The 25,844-nt window shown below is 45.7% G+C and overlaps 1 protein-coding gene across 1 annotated transcript in view; it reads right to left on the reverse strand.

The window, feature by feature from the left end:
* LOC102421049 (netrin-G1) overlaps positions 1–25,844 on the reverse strand; it is a gene marked incomplete at its 3' end in the record, with an annotated part of 118,680 nt that overhangs the window by 76,994 nt on the left and 15,842 nt on the right. Inside the window, 1 exon segment of the mRNA XM_023747415.1 lies at positions 3,642–4,282. Coding sequence (XP_023603183.1) covers positions 3,642–4,282 — 641 coding nt within the window.

The following is a 25,844-nucleotide window of genomic DNA, read 5'->3' on the forward strand; positions in this document are numbered from 1 at the left end:
GGACAGTGGGTTCCAGCTGGGGCAGCACCAAAAAGTGTGTAGAAGTGGAGCTTTCATGCTAGCGGTGCCCGGCTCCTTTCTCAGAGATGAACGACAGAGGCTCAGAAGGCAAAGTCCTTTCTGCCAGTAGAGGCTGATGGCCAACTGCCTGCAAAGAACTTGGGTAGCTGCCAAGGGTAAGACATGGGTGAACACCACTGCGGGAAACTATTGGCGATTATGTTTAGGGGTACTCACTCTCTAACAAGACAAGTACTAGAGATGCTGGTTCGAGTTTTCCAGGCCACTGAGAAAAGGCCTTACAATTCTATCCTAAAGATTTTGAAGTTGAAAAGGAATTTCTATCACCTTGTGACTGAGTCCAGTACCTTGAGCCATTGCTGACAGCACACCTCACAAACAGGTGAGCGTATCATCCAATGTTCCCTTGTCTGTCCAGTGTTACAATGATTACAATAAATTACATCACTTCCTTGAAACTGGGCACCTCAAACAAACAATAACTCAGGCTGAGTTTACGTTCTCTAAAATCAATGCATCTGACAAATATAATGTTCAACTTTTCAATGTAATTAGCAAATGCTTAGGCGGAAACAAAACACTTCAAAATCAAAACTTTCCATGTGTAACTAAGAAAACATTTTGTACCTTAGAATTCACAGCCCATGGGCTCAGCTCCCTGTCGGTATAAAAAGATGTTCGGAACAAACATCTCCTCCCCATTCCTCCCCTCACCTCTCATTTGGGTAGATTTTATTTATGCATTAGACGACCTTTTTGGCCATTAGAACCATCTTGCTTCGGCAGTTAATTAACACAAGTACCATAATTTAATACAGTTAATGCTACTTGATGTCCTTTAATGTACCTTCCATTAGTGATATTATTGTAGTATTACCCTGTAAATTAAAATGAGATGAAGACGAAGAGAGGCACTCTTTAATTAAGGTGCTGGCACACTGCACTCGTCTATTATTCATTAGGGAAAAGCAGCCTGATTTACGGAAGGAGGACATCCACAAGTCAGAATTAGTCCCAGGAGATTATTAGGTTGATTGAACAAGGTAAGGACGGCGGAGCGGCCGAGAGCGCCAACAGCCACCTTCCTCCTCTTCGACGGGAATAAGCGCACAGCGCGAGGGAGGAAGTGGCGGCAGAAGAAACGTGTAGCCGAAGAGGGCTGCAATGTTTACGGTGGGAGTTCAGGTTTTGTCACCAGTAAAAGAGGTCTCAGATGTGTCACATGCTAAAGAGAACCTAAATGCGACCTTCGTCTTATGACCATCGCAACATTAATTTTTTTTTTACACCAAACAATGCCAGCCAGTATGATACATAACCACCAAGTACATTTGTGCACAAGAAATAAAGACCTGGAGTTCATGGTCAGCCAGCTCCAAGATCCCCCACCTGCTTTCGTTGCCTCGCTTAACATTTCAAGGTGAAAAAAATCTTGTATTCTCTGTCCACTATTCTATGGCCATTTCCCTGGTGTCCCCAAATAACTCACTCCAGTTCCCACATTATTTGTGGCGTGACAGGCAGAAAAAAAAAATCATGATAATGATCATTACAGACATGGAAAGGCACGTTAAGTATCGCAACCAGCCCATGAATGGAGGGAGGAGTAGTGATGGAAACAACTTTTTGGGAAAGTTTCCGTGTGTGATATTCTCGAAAAGGAACCTTCAGAACTTGCTTTCCGAGATCACCAATTCCCCTTCAAGGCTCCTCTGGATGGTGCGCTCAGAGAAAGACAGACGAGGCCGAGACGTTCAAGGGTGAAGCGTCTACCAGCTTCCACGCTGACAGGTCTGCCGCCCAGGCAGCAGCTCCCTCGCGGGGCTCCACGCTCCTTATATAACTTAGGAGCTGGAGACACGCCTGGCCACGGGCCTGGCTTCTTTAGTCCCTCCCCCAAGACTAAAAATACCCCAGCCATCTGGCGCCCAGCACAGCACACGCCAACATCGGCTTTGCCCTGAGGAATTTGGACAGGAGTTTGGAGGTGACAGAAGGGGACCAGATGGGAGGGGCTCACCTCTATTACACCTTTGTCTCCTGCCCAGCTGCTTCCTCACCAGCTTACAGGTGACTGGTGACCAGGAAAAGGCAGCGGGTGAGTCCCAGGGAAGGGAGGTGGGGGCCCCCTCCAAACTCCTCGGAACCATTGCAGTGCAGTGGGAGGGTTCTACCAGGGTGAGGGGTAAAAGGAAAGTAGTAAATCTGGTGGGATTTTGCCCGGCCGGTGTGGCTCAGTGGTTGAACATTGACAGAAGAACTAGGACCGTGGTCGGCAAACTCATTAGTCAACAGAGCCAAATATCAACAGTACAACGACTGAAATTTCTTTTGAGAGCCAAATTTTTTAAAATTAAACTATATAGGTAGGTACATTGTTATGAATTTAATTAGGGTACTCCTAAGGCTTAGGAAGAGCCACACTCAAGGGACCAAAGAGCCGCATGTGGCTCGCAAGCCGCAGTTTGCCGACCACGGAACTAGGAGATCAAGGTTCAATTCCTGGTCAGGGCACATGCCTGAGTTGCAGGCTCGATCCCTAGAGTGGGGCGTGCAGGAGGCAGCCAATCAATGATTCTCACTCATCATTGTTGTTTCAATCTCTCTCTCCCTCTCCCTTCCTCTCTGAAATCAATAAAAATATATATATTTTTAAAAATCCTGCCTTATTTTGTTAAAATTTTATGATTACTTAATTAAACGTAGATGATTTATGCATGGTTTATAGTCTTATGTCCGTATATTCTGATTTAGAGCTATCCTGACATTTTTAGAATGATTACTGCCTTGATTTGCTTTCTTATTCCCATTTTTGCTGTACAGTCCACTCATCTTTAGTTTTCCCAACTCATCTCACGCTCCAACCTCCACCCGTTGGTGACTTTGGTGACATCCCACACTTAAAAAATCGGGTTGAAAATCTCTGCTTTGGTGGTCCTGGTTCTAATGAGTGAAGCTTTCCATGTAAACACCTCAACGTTCTTAGTAACTTGCTCAATTGTGTGTCAGGTACATTATCAAAACCTAAGGTAAGCCTGACCGGGACCGATGCTGCCTAAACTCTTCCACCTGTGCCTGCCCCACAGCAAGAAGGGGGCTGACTCAGGGCCACGCGGCAGCATAGCTTTTAAAGCAACCGCATCAGAAGAACCAGAAAATACAGCTTGCCCCCTCTAAACAAATGTGTTGTTTTCCCTAAATGCGTGTGGCTCTGATTTAACCCATTTCAAGAAACTCAGCTTCCGTTTCAGAGATTTTTGCTCGACAGAACAAAACCACAGGAAGCCTCCCATGGTGCAGGCCCTCTCTGGCATTTGGAAACAACAGGAAGAGGCATTGCTTGTTTTCCAGGCCCTTTTCTAAGACGCGCATCCCCCCATTTGTTTAAATTCTACGTAATCCTGCCAGGTTCAGGCCTGAGGACAGCAATTCTGGGCTCACCAATCACTGCTCAGTGAGAAGGGCCGCAGGTGCCTCAGGACCCACCTCCAGGCTGGGGCTCCTGAGAATCCGCTGAGGTAGAAATTGACAAGCATTCTCCGGCTGCAAGAACACCCCCCCCCCCCGCATTTCCTATGAACACCCCTGTCCTCACTCACGAGGGAGGGACGGGCACTTACCTGCCGTGGACCTTGATGTCCGAGATGGCGTAGAAGTAGCGCGCCAGGTGCAGCTCGTCCACGAAAATCTCCCCGACGGCCGGCCTCAGCAGCCGGATCCTCAGGTCCGTGACCGTGAAGAAATCTCTGAGCTTCTTGGTCGTGTCCAGCTGGCCGTAGAGGGAGGCCATGTTGCGCAGCCAGGGCCCGGCGAAGAAGGCGAACCTGTCTTTGATTTCAAAGTGGATGATTTTGCTGTTGGTCATGTAGCCCGTGGAGTACTCCTCGGTGCAGATGATCTCCAGGACCGTGTGCTGGGACAAGTCCTTCACGGACTTGGGGTCCATGTGGAAGGCGTCCAGGCAGTCCGTGGCGTAGTACTGGTAGGGCTGCCATGTGCGCCCGTAATCCAGGGATTTCTCCAGGATCATCTGGTCCGGGCGCCCCGACTCGAAGGTGATGACGATGTTGTCCGTGAGCTCGATGGTTTTGCTCCAGGACAGAGTGATGTTCACCTGGAGAGGCTTGGGGTAGTCCTTCCAGGTGGCCGACTGCCAGAAGGTGGACGGGTGTCTCCCCTCGAAGTCGAACATCAGCTCCGGGGGGTGCGCCAGCTCGGGGGTGCTCGCGTCACACTCGTTGTTGCACATGTAGGGGTTGCCCTGGGGAAGAGGAACACAAGAGGGTGTGTCAAACATGGGCTGGGCACACGGCTTGCCATCTTGCTGCTGTTAAGAAGGAAGGAAGGAAGGAAGGAAGGAAGGAAGGAAGGAAGGAAGGAAGGGAAGGAGGGAGGGATGGATGGAGGGAGGAAGGAGAAAAGGAAGAAAGAAGAAAAGGAGGAAGAAAAGAAGAAAGGAAGAAAAAAACCTGTTTGCAGTAATAATTTTTTAAAAATATACTTTCACTAATTTCAGAGAGAAAGGGAGAGGGAGAGAGAGAGAGAAACATCAATGATGAGAGAGACTCATGGATCGGCTGCCTCCTGCACGCCCCACACTGGGAATCAAGCTGTGACCTGGGCCTGTACCCTGACCGGGAATCGAACCGTGACCTCTAACTGTGACCTCCTGGTTCACAGGTTGACACTCAACCACTGAGCCATGCCAGCCGGGCTGCAGTAATCACTTTTATTTGCCCTAATTGGAGTCTCCTATTTGATTGCTTAAGAAAAAAAAGTATGCTAATTTTCTTGCCTGGTTTCTTTCCAAGGGCGTTAGGAAGTGGAAACCGTTTACTTATCCCGTATGTGTTAGACCCATAACGTGGTCCCAGAAGCATCTGAGACACCGAGCGGCTGTCTGCTGCTCCATACCGCCGCGGCCGCTCACAGACGTGTTTTAGGAAAAGCAAGGAAATTCCTCCGAGCCTCAAGGACGTGTCTCCAGAGCCCCGTTCCTCAAACAGCCAGATTCCAGGCAGAGCTTTGGGATGAGCAATGAACTGAGATACCTGCGTCCTGCTTGGGAAACCACACCCCCGTGGGACACTATTCGCGTGGCCTCCAATCCATCATCCTCAACGGGGTCCCCGCTCCACAGAGCCTGCGATGAAAGCATTTACTTTGCTGGCCGCAAATCATTAGGATGCGGTCTGCTGCAGGCTCTGGGGCTTGGCCCAGACATCTGCCACCCCATTAGCCGGAGGCCCGGGGATCGCTCAGGAAGACAGGGGCGGGCCTGTGCTCCCAGGAATCAGACCAGGAAATGCCAGTACTTAACTGGGAGGGTGTGGCAAAGAGCCAGGGGACCACTGCTTTGCGCTCTGAGCTGGCCACCGTCGGCGGTCCAAGGACATGAACCCCTACCATTGTTTTCCGCCTCACGAAGGCTACTTCCTTCACAGTCCCATCAAACAAGAAGCTGAACAGCGGGCCCCTCGTCCCACCGCCACAGGTGGTGACACCGTCTATGCTGCACCAAGGGCTGCTCTCAGCCCTCACCTGGAGCTTCTCAGACAGTCAACCGGCTTCCTGCTTTCTGTTTCTCTTGTGTTTAAGAAAACAGGGGGTGTCATTGGCAGCCAAGCCTGCAGGTATTCCTGGCTGATCCTGACCCGGGAATGCTAAGCAGAGGCGGCAGCAAGAATCCACCCTGGGACACTGCCCTGAGGCTGTGGAATTGCAATTAGACTTTCTTTATCCCCCTCTTCCCTGAGCTGAGAGCCTGTCCCGCCAGACCTGCGGTGCATGAGCTGGGGCTCCCATGATGCATTTGCACTTTAGACGAGGATGCTCAGTTTCCGCTGACGCCTGTGAAATGGGAGGTGAGCATCGGAGACCTGCTCGGGCCCCAGAGGCCACCTTCTCCCACGTCAGCGACTCTTCCCCTCGCTCTTCCCCATTAATGCAACCGGATCCCAACGCGGGCAACAGGTTCGGGCCTCGCGTGTAACTGAGACGGGGCCGGAGAAAGAAGAGAAGGCGCGTTATTGGGGGAACAGGGCTGTTTCAGAAATACAGGCAGGGCATCCGAGATAATGGAGATGTTTCTGCACTTCCCTCTCGCATTTCCATTCCCCACTCCTGATCCCCGCGTCTGCGGCGCTATTTATAGTGTCCCCTTCAGAACGAGCCAGGAGGGGAGAATAAGTTTCTGTTCCAGGTGGAATAAATCACCAAATTTATTATTATTTAAACTCTCTTCAGCATACCGGGGAGCTAAATGCAAAACTCCGAGAACCAGGCGCGGGCTTCTTACGGAGGGCTATAAATACGGCGGAATCTGTCGGGATTTATAAATTCTAAATAGATGGAAATGCACACTTAACGGGAAGGGGTCAGATTTACACAGATCACACCTTCCTTTGAAATGTACTGAAAATAATAGGGTCCCTTCCGAATCTAGCAGCTCGTAGCCATCTGCACCATCATCAGGGTGGATGCGCCCCTCCTCCTGACACAGGCGGCTTCCCTGGAGGTTGAGGGGATGGGATGGGCTCCCCTGGAGGTCGAGGTCAAGGGGATGGGACACAGGATGGCGACTCGGCAGGGCACCCTGAGGGAGGCCCACCCAGCATCTCCTTGACTTCAGCAGAGATGCGCAGAGCTTCTCAGAGGGCAGAGGGCGCCGAGACAGAGCAGGAGGCGCAGCAAAGTGGTTCCGGGAACAGGTCAAGGCTAGCAAGCCTGGCTTAGGAAATATCCGTGACCATGTCTGTCTAAACAGCACACACTCCTACATTCAATCAAAGACGTCGACGATCATCACCAGTGATTTAGCACTTCAGGGTCAGACACATTATCCTGGGTCGTCCTTTTCAGCCCCACCTCACACCACAGGAAACGGAGACACAGGGAGTGTCCAGGAAAGTGCTGGAGGTCACAGAGCAAGGTCAGGAAGGTGGCAGAGCCAGGCCCCTCTTCTCCTGCCCCTGCCCCGGCCGGCTTGTTCAACTCCCAAGTCAATGGACTTCCTATGAGGCAACCCAGCCTTGGAGGAGGGTGGCTGGTACAAAAAGAAGGGTCGAAGGTCAAATGAGTTTGGGAAACACGGCCTAACACAGTCTTGCGTTCGAGAGCTCTAATGAGCATGATCACACATGAAGTTAAACTTTCCTTAGCTTCCTGCCCTACCTAGTTTCAGAAGCTTATCAGACCATGGACTCCCCATTTGTTTTAGTGACCCCTATTTCTATAGCACATAGCTAGTGCACAGAAGAGCATCCTTGGAGATTCTCTGTTCTTTATGACTTTCAGAGAGGAAGGGAGAGGAAGAGATAGAAACATCAAAGATGAGAGAGAATCATTGATCAGCTGCCTCCTGCACATCCCCCACTGGGGATGGAGCCTACAACCCGGGCATGTGCCCTGACTGGGAATTGAACCGTGACCTCCTGGTTCATAGGTCCATGCTCAACCACTGAGCCACGCCGGCCGGCTAAACTGCTCTTAAAATGGTAAACATGTGGATGCCAAACAGGCACCGCACAACCTGAAGTTTTAGCCCTTCAATGAAGACTCGCCCGGGTGAAGCACCCAGTCTCTGCTTCTGCCCACAGGGCCATTCAGCTGGGGCTCAGCTGGATGTGGGCTCAGGATAAACGCTCACATTCCCGTCACGTGGCCAGCCATCGAGATGCCGGCCAGCACAAGGAGGAAAGGTCCCTGCTCTGCCCCGATCTGCTGCTTCAGGCACCAAGTAAAACTGAGAAGAGCTTCATGCATCGGATAAGTGCCTGCTACACTTGATAATTATTGGTTGCCTATGATATCACTATCGTTAAGGCCCTTCCTTGTCTTGGCTCCCAAGACACAGCATTGAACACATCTGAGTCCTTGCTTTTGGCAGCGCGTCCATCTTTGTTGGGGGTTGGGGGGAGATGCACCAAGGAAACAAATATATAAGGTTTTATAATGTTCTGTGCTGCAGAGAAAGAGGCAGCCTATTGAAGGGAAGAAGGGCAGTGAGGAGGGATTCTGAGGGCGATTTTATATTGGGAGGTGACGGGAAGTCTCTCCTGGGTAACGTGACATTTGATCAGATTCAGATCAATTCCCAGTTTACAATGGAGATGATCAGAGGTTGACCAGAAGGACAGTTTCGTCCTTCATCTACTTTTCTCACCTTCGTGGTAATTTTAACAGCATAACAACTTATTGAAATTGATGGGTAAGCAAATCATTTCACATGAGAATCTAAACCAAATGACTGTAGATACAAAAAAAAAAAAAAAGAAAGGAAGAAAGAAAAGAAAAGAAAGAAATCAATAGAACTGTTCTTGTTTCCTACTCACACTCTTTTTAGGAGATTAATGATTTGCTGGCCATTAACATAATGACTGAGAGACACTGACATTGAGAGAAAATTAGCAGGATTAAAAAAATATATATTATTCTGGCCCCCTGAGAAGAAAGCTCCCATTTTAGGTGAGAGAGAAAGAAAAGAAGGCCAAAGAAGCTGAAAATGTTACCATTCTATAGAAAAAGAGAGCTGGGGAGAGATTTTTTATGCTAAAATATTTAGTGTCAATATTTCACAAGGTTGTGATCTGTAATGCTGTTGTTACAGAGAATTATCAATATGAAAACAATTGCTGTTAAAGGGATTAGATTAATTGCATTTTCAAGTACTTCAACCCCACCCTAATCCTCTCTAATACCACCAACAAAGAAATTTCTATAAGAAAAATAACTTCCCCCTTCCATTGAAAACAAAGAACTTCCTGCTGCTAAATCCAACAGATTCAGGCATTAGCAAGTATCAGTAATTATTTTGTAGCCAGCAGGCATCCTAAAATAGATCTTAAGTCCCACTAGCAACAGATCCTTCACTGTCTATGGACAACGCAGAAAATATTTTATGACTGTGCTGATAATACCGACACTCTTAAGAGAGGCCTGCATTATCAAACAGACTCGGCTGCTAAATATTTTTATAACAATGAAAAGAGGAAGAAGGTTGTGATGCTTAATTTCATTTTAAAAATAACACTAATATTTTACCTCTGGGAGCACTGAAGTTCGTTTTTAATTAGCACTTTGCCGCCGAAGCGGAATGTGTTGTTATTCTTCCCTAATGTGCTTTCAGAACTTGGAGGGATAAGTACAATTCCAGACGCACTTTTATTGTTTCTACAGATGGGAGGGCCTGCCTTCTGACAAGGGACACTTTGAAAACAACCACCGTTCACCTAATCTCTGCTAGACCTTCAGAGTTAAAAAAGGAAGAAAGGAAGAAAATCCCCGATAGGCAGTATTCAGGCAGTGCCTGTGGTTCCTGCTATTTTGAACTTGCCCTTCCTATCTTTACTCATTGGCAAGCTACCAGGAAAAACAGTTGGAGATGTAGGGAGTTCTCCCGGGGGGTTTTTTGACTGCACTGTGAGTCAGGTGCCAAGCAGGCACGCGTGTACATACAAGTGTCTGTGCGAAGCGCCCGGGGTCACACTTACTCTGATTGTGAAGAACAGTGAGACAGAGCTAGCTCACACCCATGTGCGTCTGGCTGGTCCTTGCCTGTTTGGTTGGGAAGAGGCATGCTGGGATAGCACCCCCCTGCTCTCACTGTGGCCTGGAAGCAGACCCCAGGAGAGCTGTGTCAGTGTTTCCCGACGGGCCCGGCCCGGCCTGGAGTGCGTCTGCCTCAGGCCGGCCTGCAGAGGGTGGGTGTTTGACTTGGTGCAGGAAAGATGTCACAGGATGAGTCCAGGTGATGTTGAGAGCACGTTTATTAAAGCTGGGACAGGGGCACAAAGGAAGGACTTAAGGTAGACGAAGCTACCGGACAGAGCCTAGGCAGGGCGCTTTGGTGCCCTAGAAACGGTGTGGGGCCCGGCTGGTGTGGCTCGGTGGTTAGACATCGACCTAGGAACCAGGAGGTCACAGTTCGATTCCTGGTCAGGGCACATGCTCGGGTTGCAGGCTCGATCCCCAGTGTAGGGCATGCTGGAAGCTGCCGGTCAGTGGTTCTCTCTCATCATTGATGTTTCTCTTTCTCTCTCCCTCTCCCCTCCTCTCTGAAATAAATATAAACATATAAACACACACACACAACATAACCTACATATTACGGGACTGCCCCAGCTTTAGATATTCTAAACCTGCTATGACAGAAGTAGTTAGGTATTTGTCAGAGCACAAATCCCCAATTTCAGTTTGGGAACTATGGCCGCCCTGAGAACCGTGGAGGAGAGGGAGTTCTGTGTTTGAACTCTGGCTGCTCCGTCTTCTAATGAGACCCCGGCGCATCCCCAAGGCTCCTGCCCGGCGAAGCCACGCTCGCTGCGAGGCCGAGGGAAGCCGCTGCTTGTTTCCGTCCTGCCCGACGGTAGGTACTACCACCACGCAGGCCTTTTCCTCGGGAATGAAGAGCCGGCAGAGCCTTTCTGCAGCCGGAATGCTGGGCGCCACGTCGCAGGTGATGGCCATCACAGACACCGTGCAGATCCCCCCGGGGGACTGCGGTGAGGACTTCCAAACCCAGGCAGTCTCAGAGGTCAAGACAGGCCAAGTTTCTAGAAGGAGCCAAATCCATTCTCCAGCCACAGGCCACAGAAATGGATCCCATAGAACGGCCTGAGTCATTACTTCGTGTAACAGAAGAAAAGAGTAAATATGAATGGAATCGGGGGGTTTGAAAGTGAACGTCGACAGAAAAGCACTGGGGTAAGAGGACAGTATTTACAATCGGTAGGAAAATGGCTTTTTAAAACCCATGGTCTTAAAAAAAATAGCACTTAGAAATCTTTGATACAAGATGTGGACTTAGAGTCTCAAAAGAGATCAGGAAATAAACCCTTGAGTGTTAATAATGTGCAGCCGAAGCGAGCCGCCTGCGGTTTAGGTTACAGTGACGAGAGGGGAGTGGCCCTATCAGGAGGGTGGGGAGGTGGGGGTCCTGAGATCGCTCCTCGGTGTGGGCGGGTGGGAGCATCCTGAATCTGCAAGTTCTCACTCGAGTCTCAGAAACTGCTGCCTTGTTCTCTCCCACGAGAAAGCAGGTCCGAGACCCACGTGAAGCCCATTTCGGAAAGCCACCAGCTCCCGGAGAGGAGAGAAACCCCACGCAGCCGCGGCTGAGTGGTCCCTCCATCAGGAGAAGCACCAGGACCTGAGGCGACCTGAATAGGACCTTTTCTAAAGCGATGCTTTCCTGGGAGTCCCTGCAGCTCCTGCGTACTCCTCACCCCTCCCGGCCGACTCCTCCCTTCCCAACCCACTAGCTGTTTATCGGGCGCCCACCACGTTAAAAGTCGTCGTGAAGAACACAGAAATAACACAACCAAATGTCCCCAAGTTAGTAGCGGAGAGTAGACCCACACGAGCAACAACCTCCAGCTCCTCAAATTAGTTGCTTGTGCTGCTAGAGAGAACGCACTGGGTGTTCTTGTGGGTAAACAGAGTCAGCAGCCACACTGTGCAACTGCCTGGAGTGCCATCTACCCCTCGGTACATAATTAACCAGATATTTACATTAAAAACAGACACACTGCCTGGAGTGCAATGCCCCCAAAATGTGCAAGCCGTTTTAGGAAAAATCCCAAAGGCGTTGCAGGCCTGGGACAGGTTTGAAGGCACATGTCAAATCCCCCTGAGCAGAGTATGAAAAAGCAGAGTCCGGAGGGCTCGGCTGGGTGATAATTCCCCCATCCCCCAGCCTTCCTGCCCAGCAGCCTTCCCCAGACTTCCCTGGGGTGGTTGTAGCAACGCTGGCCTCCCCACGGCTGAGACTGTGAGTTACACCATCCCAGCATCCAATTCAGCTGGAACATGTCTGCTGCCCCCACCCCCGTGGGGGCAATCTGGGTGGCATTCTCCTTACACTAACATCTCCATCTTTTAAGATAAGTGAATTTGGCCCGGCCGGCTGTGGCTCAGTGGTTGAGCGTCAACCTATGAACCAAGTGGTCAAGGTTCAATTCCTGGTCAGGGCACATGCCCATGTTGCATGCTCGATCCCCAGTAGGGGGCGTGCAGGAGGCAGCGGATCGATGATTTTTTCTTATCATTGATATTTCTCTCTCTCCCTCTCCTTTCCTCTCTGAAATCAATAAAAAAATAAAAAAAGTGAATTGGCCATCCTCCTGCCACCCAGTTATGATACGGAATATGTGCTGCAGTGGTGTGTAAAGTTTAAGGTACATAAGAAATACCTGGTGAGTCCAGTCCCCACCCATCAGGAATCCTGGTTCAGTAGATTGGGTTGGGCCCGGGAACCTAATTTAACAAGCACCCTACATGATTCTGATGCAGACAGCCCCGGGACCACACTTTGATAAACACGGTGTATTGTTAGGAACCAAGGCTCTGGGTTAGATCTGCCTACATCTGGGGAATCCCTGCCCTATCATTTAGCTATTACATCACTTTGGACAAGCTGCTTTTTTTTGAGCCATGATTTTGTCCTTTAAATTCAATGTAATAATATGTACTGCATGACATTAACATGAGATAAAATTACATAATACATGGTAAGAGTTTAGCATCTCCTAGGCATGCAGTAAGTGCTCAATAATTAGTAGCTGCATTAAACACGGGCCACCTGCATTCCTTGACTTTGAGAATGACAGCGAGTGCTTCCACTTTCCGAGCAGGAACCCTGGGCATCATCTGACATTCCTTCTTTTTCCTCAATCTGTTCACCAACCAAGTTCCCTAGATGCAACCCATCACCACAGCTTCATTCACACTGCCCACGCTTTCTTTAGTTTTCAAAATATTTACAATATTAAGAATGCTTTCTCCAGCATTACTGTAATAGCCTCTTCAGTGGTCTCTCTCCATATAATATCGTCCTCTTATAGCCTGTTTCCTAAGAGCTGCTACAGCGGTCTTTCTAAAATCCAAATCTGTCTGTATCATGCCCCCACTTAAAGCTCTTTAAGGGATTTCTCATTACCTTCAAGAGTACAATTCAAATTCCTTAGCATAGCTTGTAAGATCCTTCAAGATCTGGCCTCTGTATTTTTTATTTTTTACTAACTCATGTTCATACCTAATAATTTAGTCATACATATATATGTATACACACACACACATATATACACATTCATATGTATATGAATATATAAATACATGCACATATACACCATACAGTGCCATATAGATTATCACGCAACTCAGCACATTAAGTTCCAATTGTTTATTTTTATGTCTCCATCACTAGAATTCTGTAAGGAGAGAGAGAATTGGCACATAATAAGTGCAACAAAAATTTATGGATTTAAAGAAAGTAAGGAAAGTAGAAAGACAGGAAAGCAGGGAGGAAATAGGATAAATAGTATCAATTAAGTAGAGCTGAAAGTATGGGAGGGCTGGGAGGGGTTTGCCCACAGGTCTGTGATTGGGGATCAAGTAGATAATCAAGCTTCGAGAACTACCCAGTCCCCTAAGTTGTCGATGGAATTTGTGTGACGTCATATACGGTATAACACAAATGAGAACCAAACAAAACCTAACACTCCAAGTCCAAGTGCAGAGCGCAGTGGGAATGACTGATGGGGTTCCTGGGACCTGTGGGGAGGCTGGAGGGCAAACACGAATGGCGTGAGCTGCAGTGACATCCCAGTCCCTTCCTGGGGGTCATTTTATCTTCGTTTTTCTCTCCACCCTTCACGGCAGTATTTCTCCTGGTGGCTTTAGAGCTGGAGATCTCTTTGCCTCACCCCATCTTGCCTTGTTTATCCAACCCACAGCATCTTTCTGAGTTGACAGAAGTAGCTGAACACCAAGAGTTTGACTTGTCCTTGGTGATTATGGAGAACTGAATAAAATCGAGAGAAGCAGCGAGTCAGCTGGTTGCAATTTTACAATGTCCCGGCATGGATGTGCCTCCGTGGTGCAAATCCCTGAAAGATGTAGGATGTGATCCATGGAAATGGGTGGGGGACAAAGGCCAACAGGCAATTGAGGTCCTTGATGTGTTTGCTTTGGACAGAAATGCAGGAATGGGGATAAGGAGGGGGAAGAGGAAGAAGATGAGGAAGAGGAGGAGGAGGAGGAGGAGGAGGAGGAGGAGGAGGAAGAGGAGAAGAAGAGGAGGAGGAGGGAGGAGGAGGAGGAGGGGGAGGAGGAGGAGGAGGAAGAAGAAGCAGCAGCAGCAGCTATACAAGTACTGAATGTATAGAAAACATAACCTGACCCGCTGGTGAAAACAAAGGCCAAGATGAGAAGCAGAGTGATGAGGAGTTTTGGAAGAATTGTCTGAGTCTTACGCGTTTCGTGGTTGAAAAAGCCAAAGGCAGATCAGCCAGAAGGACTAAAAATTCTTTAAAAATTACATTTAAAAGAATGTGAAATGGATGGCCAAAAACCCAACTACGAGGATGCATATAGTACATATCTCCAGAAAGGTGATTAGAAATTCCTCAATTCCATTATTCTCGAGCTATTCCAGAACTTAGGGTAGAGGATGAAGCGACTCTTTCTGGAGTGACCTCTAGTGGGCCAACACGTAGAGAGCGATTGGGTCAACTCCCCTAGAAGAAGGAAGAGTCCACAGATTTGGTCGCAAAGTGAAAAATACCATTTAGTTAGAGCTGGTTATACTGGTGGCTGACGATCCATATTTGAGTTAATGTATAGGGTATAGAGAAATCTATATATTTGAATGTGTATCTAAGAAGAGAAATAAAAATTTAATCTGACCTCCAAGAAAATGAAAAGGCAATTCATATCCTAAAGAATAAAAAACAAACATATTTTTTAAAAATACCAGAAGGAGAAGAAAAAGTACAAGATCAATAATGCCAGATACTTGAGAGAAGACAAGAAGTAAGAAAAATCTTTGTGATTTGTCTTGAAAGTGGTTGTCAATGAGCTTGGAAATACTCTGTACAATAGTGTTGAGGCAGAAACCATTGTACTAGAGAATGGTGGAATGATTAAAAACGGGGGTGGCTGGGTGGGTGGCGCTTCTTTTAAGCATTGTAACAAAAGAACTATCCAACAAAATGAAACAAATATCAAGCAGGGATTCCAAACACACATCGAGAAGTCGGAGAATAAAAGAGGAAATGGGATAGTAGTTTCATGGGGAAGAGGATCAAGCAGTGAGCTTTTAAGACTGATCGGTCTTTGACGACAGAATGCAAAACAATGCAGTGGGAAAAGAAACATTACACCTACTCATGAAAGCAGGGTGAGGGATGGGAAAGAGCTGCTAGTATCTATTTCATAATTCCGGAAACAAAACATGGATTCCCAATGCAAAAAGCTCTCCTTTTTATTGGCTAAGTCTTTCCAGTGAGTCGCCAGGATGCTCGAAAGCTAAAATTATTGGAGAAATGTCTCCTTGCGCTCTCACCTTCTAATTGCATTAATCTGCTGTGGTTAACGCTCACGCACAGCAACCAATATGAGGATTGATTTGAGGCAATTTCAGATCCTCCTCGATATTAGTTCAGGCCCGAATCCGCGGAAAATCTATTTGTCCTGAATGGATTGCGCTAGTCTACTCAAGTGATTTCAGAACGGGGAAGTCAGAAGAGATTGGATTTTAAATATTAGATTATTTGATATTGGACTTGGGATCTAATATTAGATATTAAAGTGTAAAATCACATTGTCCTTATTGCGAGCCTTCTTCCCTCCCCAGCTGCAGGATCAGTATTGTTTTACAGGGCAGCATGTGAGGGCTCGGGAGCCTCCGGGTGAGGAAAGATGTGTACAGAGCTCACGGAAGGGTGGGTGGGCAGCCCACGCTCACAGATGAATGTCGCCAACGTTAAGTGCAGTCATTTATTAGCATAGGATGGCCAGATCATATTTGACTGTTGCAACAAAAGAAATGCCACGCACAAGGGAACAAATACCAAGCCAACCTAAAGAAGTGATGAACCTGTTTTGAGTTATTTGTGCTGCTGCCCTTCAAAGAACATTCTGTCGGCCGTGGCACGGCCTGGTATGTCGACACCATAGTAAAGGCAGTGAAGAAACACAAATGGAGACCATAACTCTGAGGATCGAAACTTACAAGAGCAAAGCCGGTTGACACTGCTTTCCAGCGGCACTATTTTGACATATGCTAAGAATAATCAGTATTGAGGCATGCTTTAAAAAAATATTAAGACCAGAAACAAAACGTGCAATGACGAACCCTCACAGGAAACAAGTATTTGATTTTTATTGGACGATGAAAAGGCCCAAGTTCTTCAGAAAAATAACTAGTAAATTTGTTTAAAACAACAATAATAAAAGTGAATATTTATTGTGGATCTACTACGTGCTAGGACTGTTCTGAGTACTCTATTCCAAAACAAAGAAACCAGCAAACCAAACCTATGGGGAGCGTCCTGCCATTATTCCAATTTTGCATCTGAGGAGACTGGGACTTACGTGACCTGGCAGAATGTGGAAAGAACCAAATCTAAGTTGTTTTGTTTTGTTTTTAATGGTGAGGTAACACAGGTAGAAACAGACGCTCCAATATTTGCTTCAGCTCCCTGATTGGGCTACATTGTACCCTCCAGTCAATGGTGTTCATCCCAGTGCTTCCCAGTCTCTTCTGTGAGACACCAGTTCAATGTCATTGTAATAAGAACGAGACAGAGTATAATTGTCAAGTAAGTCTGGGAAATGTTGGGCTAATTTGACAGGTCTCCTTGCTGTGTGACTTCTCATTTTTATTTTTATTTTTGGTGCTGAAACCCAGGATTGAATGAGGGACCTGACTTATCATTAAATATATATTTGATTAAATATATATTTGATTTTATATATATATATATATATATATATATATATATATATATATAAAATTTTAAAGCAAAAGGGAGAGGGAGAGGGAGAGAGAGAGAAACATCAATGATGAGAGAGAATCATTGACCAGCTGCCTCCTGCACGCCCCCTACTGGGGATCAAGCCCACAACCTGGGCATGTGCCTTGACTGGGACTCAAACCAGTGACCTCTTGGTTCATGGGTCAATGGCTCAACCAACGGAGCCACACCTGCCGGGCAAGACCACCTGTTCTAATAACCTCCTATGCCCAGGACCCCATCCCCATTGGTACTCCACTGGTGATAAGCCGGTGACGGTCAACCTGCCTGGCACTTGACAAGTCTAAGAAAAACATTTTAAATTCGCACAACACAGAGAATATGCTTATCAGGGAGTCGAAGCAAATAAATTGATCAGTTAGGGCTCGTTCAGGAATATTGAGGGGCTGCCCATGTGCAGTCAAGTCATGGAACCCCAGCCAGGCCGGTGCAGGCGACACCCCGTCACAGCTGCCACCCATCAGTCAGCAACTGTCAGACCCCACTGACGGGAATACGCATCCTGCCCTCAGCGATGCTACAATGACAGGGACAAAGTGCAACTTAGGATCGATGGAAAATGACCGCAACACATGTGCCAGGGCCTAGAAGACCCTTTTCTTCATTTCTTGTCATTGATCTTATTGGTGAATAACTTTGGCAAAATGGGTTCTTGGGTGACATATTTGCCACTATTTGCACATCTGAGGATGTCTCCTTATAAGAACGGCACAATTTCCTTCCAGAAATACTAGAATTGCTCCATGGTCTTCAGGCCTATGAAAAGGCCCTTGTAGAGTAGGATGAACGGTAACTTTAACTCCTGCTGAAGGAACCTAACGTTTCTACTCTGCAACTTAAGAAATTCATCATCACCATCTTCTATAATTTAAGAATTTTAACAAGAAAGAGTTTGTGTCATTCCCCTGATTATCCAGTTACCTGGGCCATGATAAACTCCTTTAACTGCTATTTCGGGGTCCCTTTTCTCCCCAGAATTCTAAACTACAGGTTATTATATCTTCAATGATGCATTTTGATCCATTGCTTGAGTCTATAGGTTTTATCTCCACCACTGACCTCCCTGCCCATTATATCCTGGGCTCATTTTTTAAACCCGTGATTTCATTTTCGAAGTATTCTGGGTTTGGCTGATTTGATTACCCGCAATGTCAGGTCTGCTTTTTACTACTTTCAAATAAGATTTTTATTTCAGTTATTGTCATTTTCATTATGTCGCACGCTCTTCTTACCCAGGCCTGCTTTGGCTCAATAGAGACAATGTCCTCTTTTATTTCATTAGGAATAAAAAGTGGGTAATTTCAAAAACCATAGCCTCTACTTCATGGAACAGATCAGATTTATTCCTGAACCCTGAGGACTCGACTCTGTCTGTGAGGCCGACTGGATGCTCGGGCGCTTCATCTTTGAGACCAGCGTGTGGCTGTTTTCAACCTGGAAGGTAAGGTTTTGCTTGGGTGTCTTCAGCAGCAGCCACTGTTATGGGAAGTGATGACTATGGTCCCGCCACCTTCACCCTCAACCAGCGGAGCTCACGTTCCAGAGCACAGAGACATCCCCTGGGCAGCTGTCGAAGAATGCAGATTCCAGGGCTCCACCCCCAGTGACCTCAATGCAGCACAGCTCGAGGGGCGTGCCAGGCACCGATATTGGTTAAATGTTTAGTATGGAGTTTGCAACTGTACAATCACAAGAAGAACAATACAGCGAGCCACTCTGTACCGGTCACCCAGCTTCTGACAATTATCATGCGCCACTTGGCTCTCGGGGCACTGTGACGTGAAAACAAATGAGGGCAACTTCCTACTGTCGTGGAGCTCATGGTCCCTGGGAGACCGCTGGCTCCCGTGTCTGAGTAAAGGGTGATGCCACTCACCAGCGCGATTAGGTGAAGCAGCAGCTGCATGGACACTCGGTGGGCTTTCGCTCAGAGTGTTGCTACAGGTTTCCAGGGTGAAACTTAGTTAGCAACTGGCTGTGTGAATCTGGTGATCACCAGTGGCCAGCGGTCGGACCCATGGGAGGTTAAATCAAGTGAAAAGATCAACAGGTTGAAAACGGAGCCTGGATGATACCACCCTGAGGGTAAATAGAGTCAGATGCGAACAGAAAGGAGCGAAGGTGGATGAGCCAAAGGCGTCAGAAGAAAAGAAGAGTGGGTTGAGAGAATGTGAAAGTGGGACAAAGATGGCAAGAAAGTGAAGGAAAGAGGTTAAAATGTCTTCTGATTCAGGAGCCCACTTTGGGAAGCTAAATCAAATACTATATCTTTATATTTAGTACTAGAGGCCCAATGCACAAAATTCGTGCAGGGGCTCGGCACCTGCCACTGGGGCAGCTGCCTCTGCCTTGGCCTCCGCCCACCGCAGCTTCATCCGGAAGGTCGTCTGGAAGGATATCCAGTCTAATTAGCATATTACACTTTTATTATTATAGATTTGTTGAACAATTTTGAATCTCCCTTCTGTCTTCTCTTATAATAGTGTCCTTCATACACTTTATTGTGTATATGTACTTTATATACAGTCACAATAACAGATACGATTTATTCAGTGCCTACGATGGCTCTGGTTCTTCATAAACATATCATTAATTTACAAGCAAACCTGTCAAATCCTTATTATTGTCTCCATTTTAAAGATGAAGAAACACGGTGTCCCCATAACTGATTCAAAGAAGAGGGGAGTGGAGCTAAGTTGGGCAGATGTCAAGGTCTGACTCTCTGTACTTACACCACAAACCCATCACTCCCTTCAGGTTTCACCCGTCTAAGCTCAATGCCTTCAGACGCATCTTCATGAAGACACCGGGAAGCCAATGATTAACAGCGAGGATATGTGCTATTTCCAAACCCATGGGAGAAACTGGATTATTTTATCCCCTGGAGAAGCAGAAGCAGGCGGATCTGCTAATACGAAGCAAAGTGAAGAGGGAGAGATCTGCAACGAACAAACCAAAAGAACGGACCAAAGCTTTAGGTAATGAGGCTTAAAATAATCACCTCTAAAGGGAACCAGAAGCAAAGAAAGGAGGTTGAGTGAGACTTCCAGGAGAATCAAAGGGACAGAAGTTGCTCCACTGGGCTCCATTTTCAAAAGGCAAGAGCACAATGATTCCTCCTGCACATCGCGTCCAACCCTCACGTAATTACACAGCCCCTCTCTGACACTGAAAACCGAACACGCTGTGAAATCCACGGGATGCCTTTAATTAAACGTTATTCTCAAAAGCAAACAGGAATGGATTTTGCAAAAGGGCAAGTGAAAATCAGGCGTCTGCGTGCTGCAGAGATGTCCCTGATGGGGTGCACGTTGGTGGATGGGATGCTGGATGAAAACACTCCCATCAGGTCAGCTCACGGTACGCGCTGGAACACTCTGAACTTGAGATGAACTCAGACCCACAGCACATGATGTTCTGAGGAAATGCCACACACTCGTGGATAAATAAATGATGCCAACGAAAGCGTTGGGGGAAATGCTGAGCTATTCCCAATGGACACTGAAGAACTGTCAATGCACTAATCTCTATCACTCCACTGGGAAAGCAAAACGACCCCGCCCTCCTAGCCATGGATTCCATGAAACTGATGACTTTTTCAGATCACCTGCTTCATCTGATCTTCATCACTCTACTATCTCTAGCATAAGTGTGACTACTGACAGCCAAGGTGTGACTACTGACTCACCAATAACCAGACAGATGTTTGGGTTATCTGGGTTCTTTTTTTCAATGTTTCGATTACAGTGGACATACAATATTATATTAGTTTCAAGTGTATAATATAGTGATTAGACATTTATATAACTTAAGAAGTAATCACCCAGGCAAGTCCAGCACCCATCTGGCACCATACATAGATTTTACAAAATTCTCCTTTAAAAAATTTTTTTTTTATTGATTTCAATGCCTATGATGTGAATCCGGTGGTCACCAGTGGATGGGAGAAGGAGAGAGAGATAGAAACAAAATGATGAGAGAGAATCATTGATTGGCGGTCTCCTGCACACGCCCTATTGGGGATTGAGCCCACAACTTGGGCATGTGCCCTGACTGGGAATCGAACCGTGACCTTCTGGTTCATAGGTTGATGCTCAACGACCAAGCCACGCCGCAGGGCCAACAATATTCTTAATTATACTCCCTATGCTGTATTTTACATCCCTGTGACCATTTCCATAACTGGCAATTTGAATTTGTATATCTTGATCCCTTCCCCCTTTTCACCCATTCTCCCAGCACCCCTCCCATATGGCAACCAACACTTTGTTCTCTGTGTTTATGAGTCTGTTTCTGTTTAGTTTGTTCATTGCTTTTGTTTTTTTAGATTCTCCAAGGAAATGAAATCATACAGTATTTGTCTTTCTCTGTCTGACTTATGTCACTGAGCATAAAACCCTCTTGGTCTACCCAGGTTGTTGCAAAAGGCAAGATTTCATTCTTTTTTCTATGGCTGAAGGGGTTTTCTGTCTGATAGTGTGGGGAGGTGGTGGAGTGGAGAGAAGGGAGGAGATAATTCACTCCTTCCCAGTCATGCTCGGAGCTGGCCCGGTTTTGGTTAGACATATGGCAACCCATGGGCATGCGGCCTGCAGGCACACAGAACAGCTAGCTCCGACGTCCCTGGGGATGCAGGCTGGAACTCTTGCCTCATGAATGCCCAGCTCTCGCCCAATGGTTCTCAGATGTTACTGTGAGTCAGAATCACAGGTGAAGTCATCATTAAATATTCAAGCGCTTGGACCACCTCAGTGCTACCACGTTCAGTCTCTAGAGGTGGAACCCTGGCATCGCTGGTCTCCTCGGGCTCCACAGAGGATTCAGCTGGACCTCACAAATGAGGAGTCACCGGTCTGGCCAGGGGGCCGCACCGCATGGGCCAGGATGCTACCTACTCCCTGCGCAACAGATGGTGCTGGCGGACGCCGGCTCTGCCCTGGTGGCCAAGGTCCTGGTTGGCACTGCTGCCTGTCGGATTTACTCTTTCTTTGCAGAATCCCTTGTCTGCTTCCTACCAGGTGGAAACAAAAGGAAACGAACAAAGAAACAAAGCCAATATACTGTAAACATTACAAAAGTGGAAATGTCTGAAAAATACATAGAAGAAAAAAATCATGTGTCATTCCAAGATCACCACTGTTAAGGCGGCAGGGAATTATTTGCACTGTATATCCAGATAGTTACAACTACCCTTTTATGGAATTGTGTGCCCCGTTAAAAATAATCATAGTTTTCCTTGAGTGGTATGTGCCTTGTGCAAGGTGCTTTATATTTATTATTTCATGGAGTCCTCACAGCATCCCTTTAAGGAATTCACAACTATGCCCCCACTGTTTCATAGATTTAAAAATTGAAGCTTATGCCCTAGTAAGTTTGGCTCAGTAGATAGAGCATCCTGGGTCGATTCCAGTCAAGGACACATACCTCGGTTGCAGGCTCCTCCCTGGCCCGAGCCCTGGTTGGGGTGTGTGCAGGAGGCAACCAATCGATGTGTTTCTCTCACATCGATGCTTCTCTCTGTCTTTCCCTCTCTTCTCCACTGTCTCTAAACATCAATGGAAAAACATCATCAGGTGAGGATTAAAACAAAACAAAAAATTAAAGCTTAGAGAAGTCATGGTAGAGAGTGGCAAAGCACTGGCAAAACAGTCTCCTTTCTCACTTCAGTATTTGATATGCATACTCCCAAGATATTGGGAACATTTTATAAATAACATCGCTAATGGCTCCCTACTCTTCTCTTCTTGGACTCTACCGGCTGCCCCTGACCTCACCCATGCAGAAATTCATGCACCGGGCCTCTAGTCGATTATAAATTGCTATAATGTTGCACTCACTATCTTCATGAATTTAGTTTTCTTTCTGTTTCCAATTATTTCCTTAGGAGAAATTCCTAGAAAGTGAGTCAATATGTCAAAGAGTGTAGATATTTAAAAAATATAACTCTTGATGCACATCGCCAAGTTGCTTTAACAAAAGACCATAAAAATGTCTGCACACATTTTTCATCTGCTCTGGCCAAAATGCTTATAAAGCCATTTCTCATTTTCCCTAACTATATATAAATCCTAGGTGACCACCTTGGTACATTTATCTTTCCCTAAGTTCCTGATTATTTAAGCTCAGTTTCTAAAGATGGAATGGCTGGATCAATGGGCACCCGCGTTTTAGAGCTGTAACACCCATGGTGCTTCTAAATTGTCTGCCAGAGGATCACAATTCTATTCCCAGCAAGAAATGTGGGTGACCACACCCTTGTCAACACCAAACATTTTGTTTCTTTCTGAATATTTCAATCCTCACCTGAGGATATTCCCCATCGATTTTAGAGAGAGAAAGAGAAGAGAGATAGACACAGGAAGAGAAACATAATGTGAGAGAGAAACATCGTTTGGTTGCTTCCATATGCGCCCCGACTAGGGATTGAACCCTCAACCTTTTGGTGTATAGGATGACACTCTAACCAACCGATGCCACCCGGTCAGGGCTCTGTCTAAATTTTTAAGAACTAATGAAGTAGAAAAGCTTTTCACACATTTATTGACTTATTGTTCTTTCTTTCTTGCAAGCTTTTAAAAATTTGTGTCCTTTGTTTTTACTTAAAAAAACTCTTTGGGCCCTAACCTGTTTGGCTCAGTGGATAGAGCGTTGGCCTGCGAACTCAGGGGTCCCAGGTTCGATTCCGGTCAAGGGCATGTACCTTGGTAATGGGCAGCTGATCGATGTTTCTCTCTCATCAATGTTTCTTACTCTCTATCCCACTCCCTTCCTCTCTGTAAAAAATCAATAAAATATATTAAAAAAAACTCTTTGGGTTGCAAGTCTCCTTTTATTATTTATTTGAAAGAGTTATTTATATTAAGACCATTAGCTCTGTAGAATACATTGCAAAGTACCCTCGGTTTGTCAATTGCATATTTCTTACAAATGTTTTTGATGGAGTAGAGTTTAAATTTTAATATGATCACATATGTCAGTATAGTCCTTTATGGTATAGAGAAATGTGTTTTCATACCACTAAATGTAAATATTCACATCTAATTTCCTTCTTATGGCATTATTTAATCTTTAAATCATTTGAAACATTTTGCTGTGGGGTATAATAAAAAACCTTAATATATTTCAAGTAGTGAATAAATTTAATCCACAGCATTCCTTGAAAAATTAATTTTCCCCTTATGTGAAATGCTACCTTTACATTTATGAAAAAGACTCATACACATATAGACACAGACACATAAACATTGTGTATATATGCATGTTTATATGTATGCACACACAACATATAGATACATACACATACACATATATATATATATATATATACATACATACAGATGTATGTATTTGTATGAAATACTTTGAAATATTTCTGCAGGTATAACCAAGATGTGAAATATTGTAATTCATTGATTTATTTGTATCTGTCATTCATTTATTCAATGCATATTCATAAGTAGGTTCTACATACAAGCATAATTAGATGATTTATACTCAATCTTATTATTATACCAGAGGCCTGGTGCATGAAATCATGCACGGGTGGGGTCCAGCTGGCAGGCCCCGATTGGGGTGGGAGAGGCCAACTGAGGGTGGGGCCAGCTGGGGGGAGGGGCTGAGGGCTGTTGGCCGGCCAGCCCCGCCCCCCTGGTCGAACTCCCAGTTGAACTCCTGGTCAAGGGGACAATTTGCATATTAGCCTTTTATTATATAGGATTGATAGGGAAGAGGTCTCACTATTGAATAAGAAGTTCTTTCCTCTAAACTTTATGGCACAAATGGTCCCTTTTGGTCATTAAGCACTTCATCATCTCAAGTACCGTAGCGTGTTTTTATGTAATTCTAGACAGTTTTTGTTTGGATCCATATGAAGAAGATAAGCTATTTGTGGATAAGGACTGTCTGTCTTCTAAGTACCCCTCCCAATGCTTGGAAAATGTAAGCTTATATGCACAATACACATTTGAGATACATTTATTCTCTTTATTCAAAGTTAATTGTAATTCATTTACACTAATTTTGTAAATGAAGCAGACTCAGGAAGATCAAATCATTTATCCAAGATCACACATCCAATCAATGACCCAGGTCTCTTAGCTTTCATGCCAGGGAACTTTCTATCCACATACCTTTTATTTTTTTCTAGCATTTAAAAAAATACATTTCTATTGATTTCAGAGAGGAAGGAAGATGGAGAGAGAGATGGAAACATCAAGGATGACAGAGGATCATTGATCGGCTGCCTCCTGCGTGCCCTGCACTGGGGATCGAGCCCACAACCTGGGCATGTGCCCCAACTGGGAATCAAATTGTGACCTCCTGGTTCATGGTTCGATGCTCAGTGACTGAGCAACACTGGCCGAGCTTATTCTAGCATTTTGATGGCTCTTCTAGCTGGGCTGCTCTGAAAACTCTTGGCACGAAGGCAGGGTGGGGAGGCTCTCAAGCCATGACTAAGTGTGTTATCAAATCATAAGGAAACTCGTATGGATTGTGAAATTCTATAGTTTAATATGTGTGTAAATAAACATTATGTGTCTGGTTGACTAAGTTATTAGTGGTATAGGAATTAAATACATATACTGGAAAATTAAATACACATGGCAAAGAGATAATGCTTGTTGAAGTAAAGAGAGAAATGTTAAAGATGGTTCTATCATATGTTGAGGTCAACACTTTTTCAGTGGAAACATATTTGAAATTATAATTATGCTTAGCAAAAAAATATAATTTATATGAAAATATTCCTTGCTTTACTCCCCAAATCAATGAATAAAAGTCAATTAATATAAAAAAAAAATAAATCTAGCTCTGATAGATTACATTCTAATATATGTACTGGGGAATCTATGAACAAAAATCTGCAATAAATACTCAACAAAATTTTTTTCTGAATGCTTCTTCAATGCCAAACTGTATGCAGTATCTATAATAACAAAAGTGTAATATGTTAATGAGACTGGACAGCCGAACGACCTTCCAGATGTCTTCCGGATGAAGCCGCAG

This window comes from Myotis lucifugus, unplaced genomic scaffold (assembly GCF_000147115.1).
Source record: "Myotis lucifugus unplaced genomic scaffold, Myoluc2.0 scaffold_869, whole genome shotgun sequence".
NCBI lineage: Eukaryota > Metazoa > Chordata > Mammalia > Chiroptera > Vespertilionidae > Myotis > Myotis lucifugus.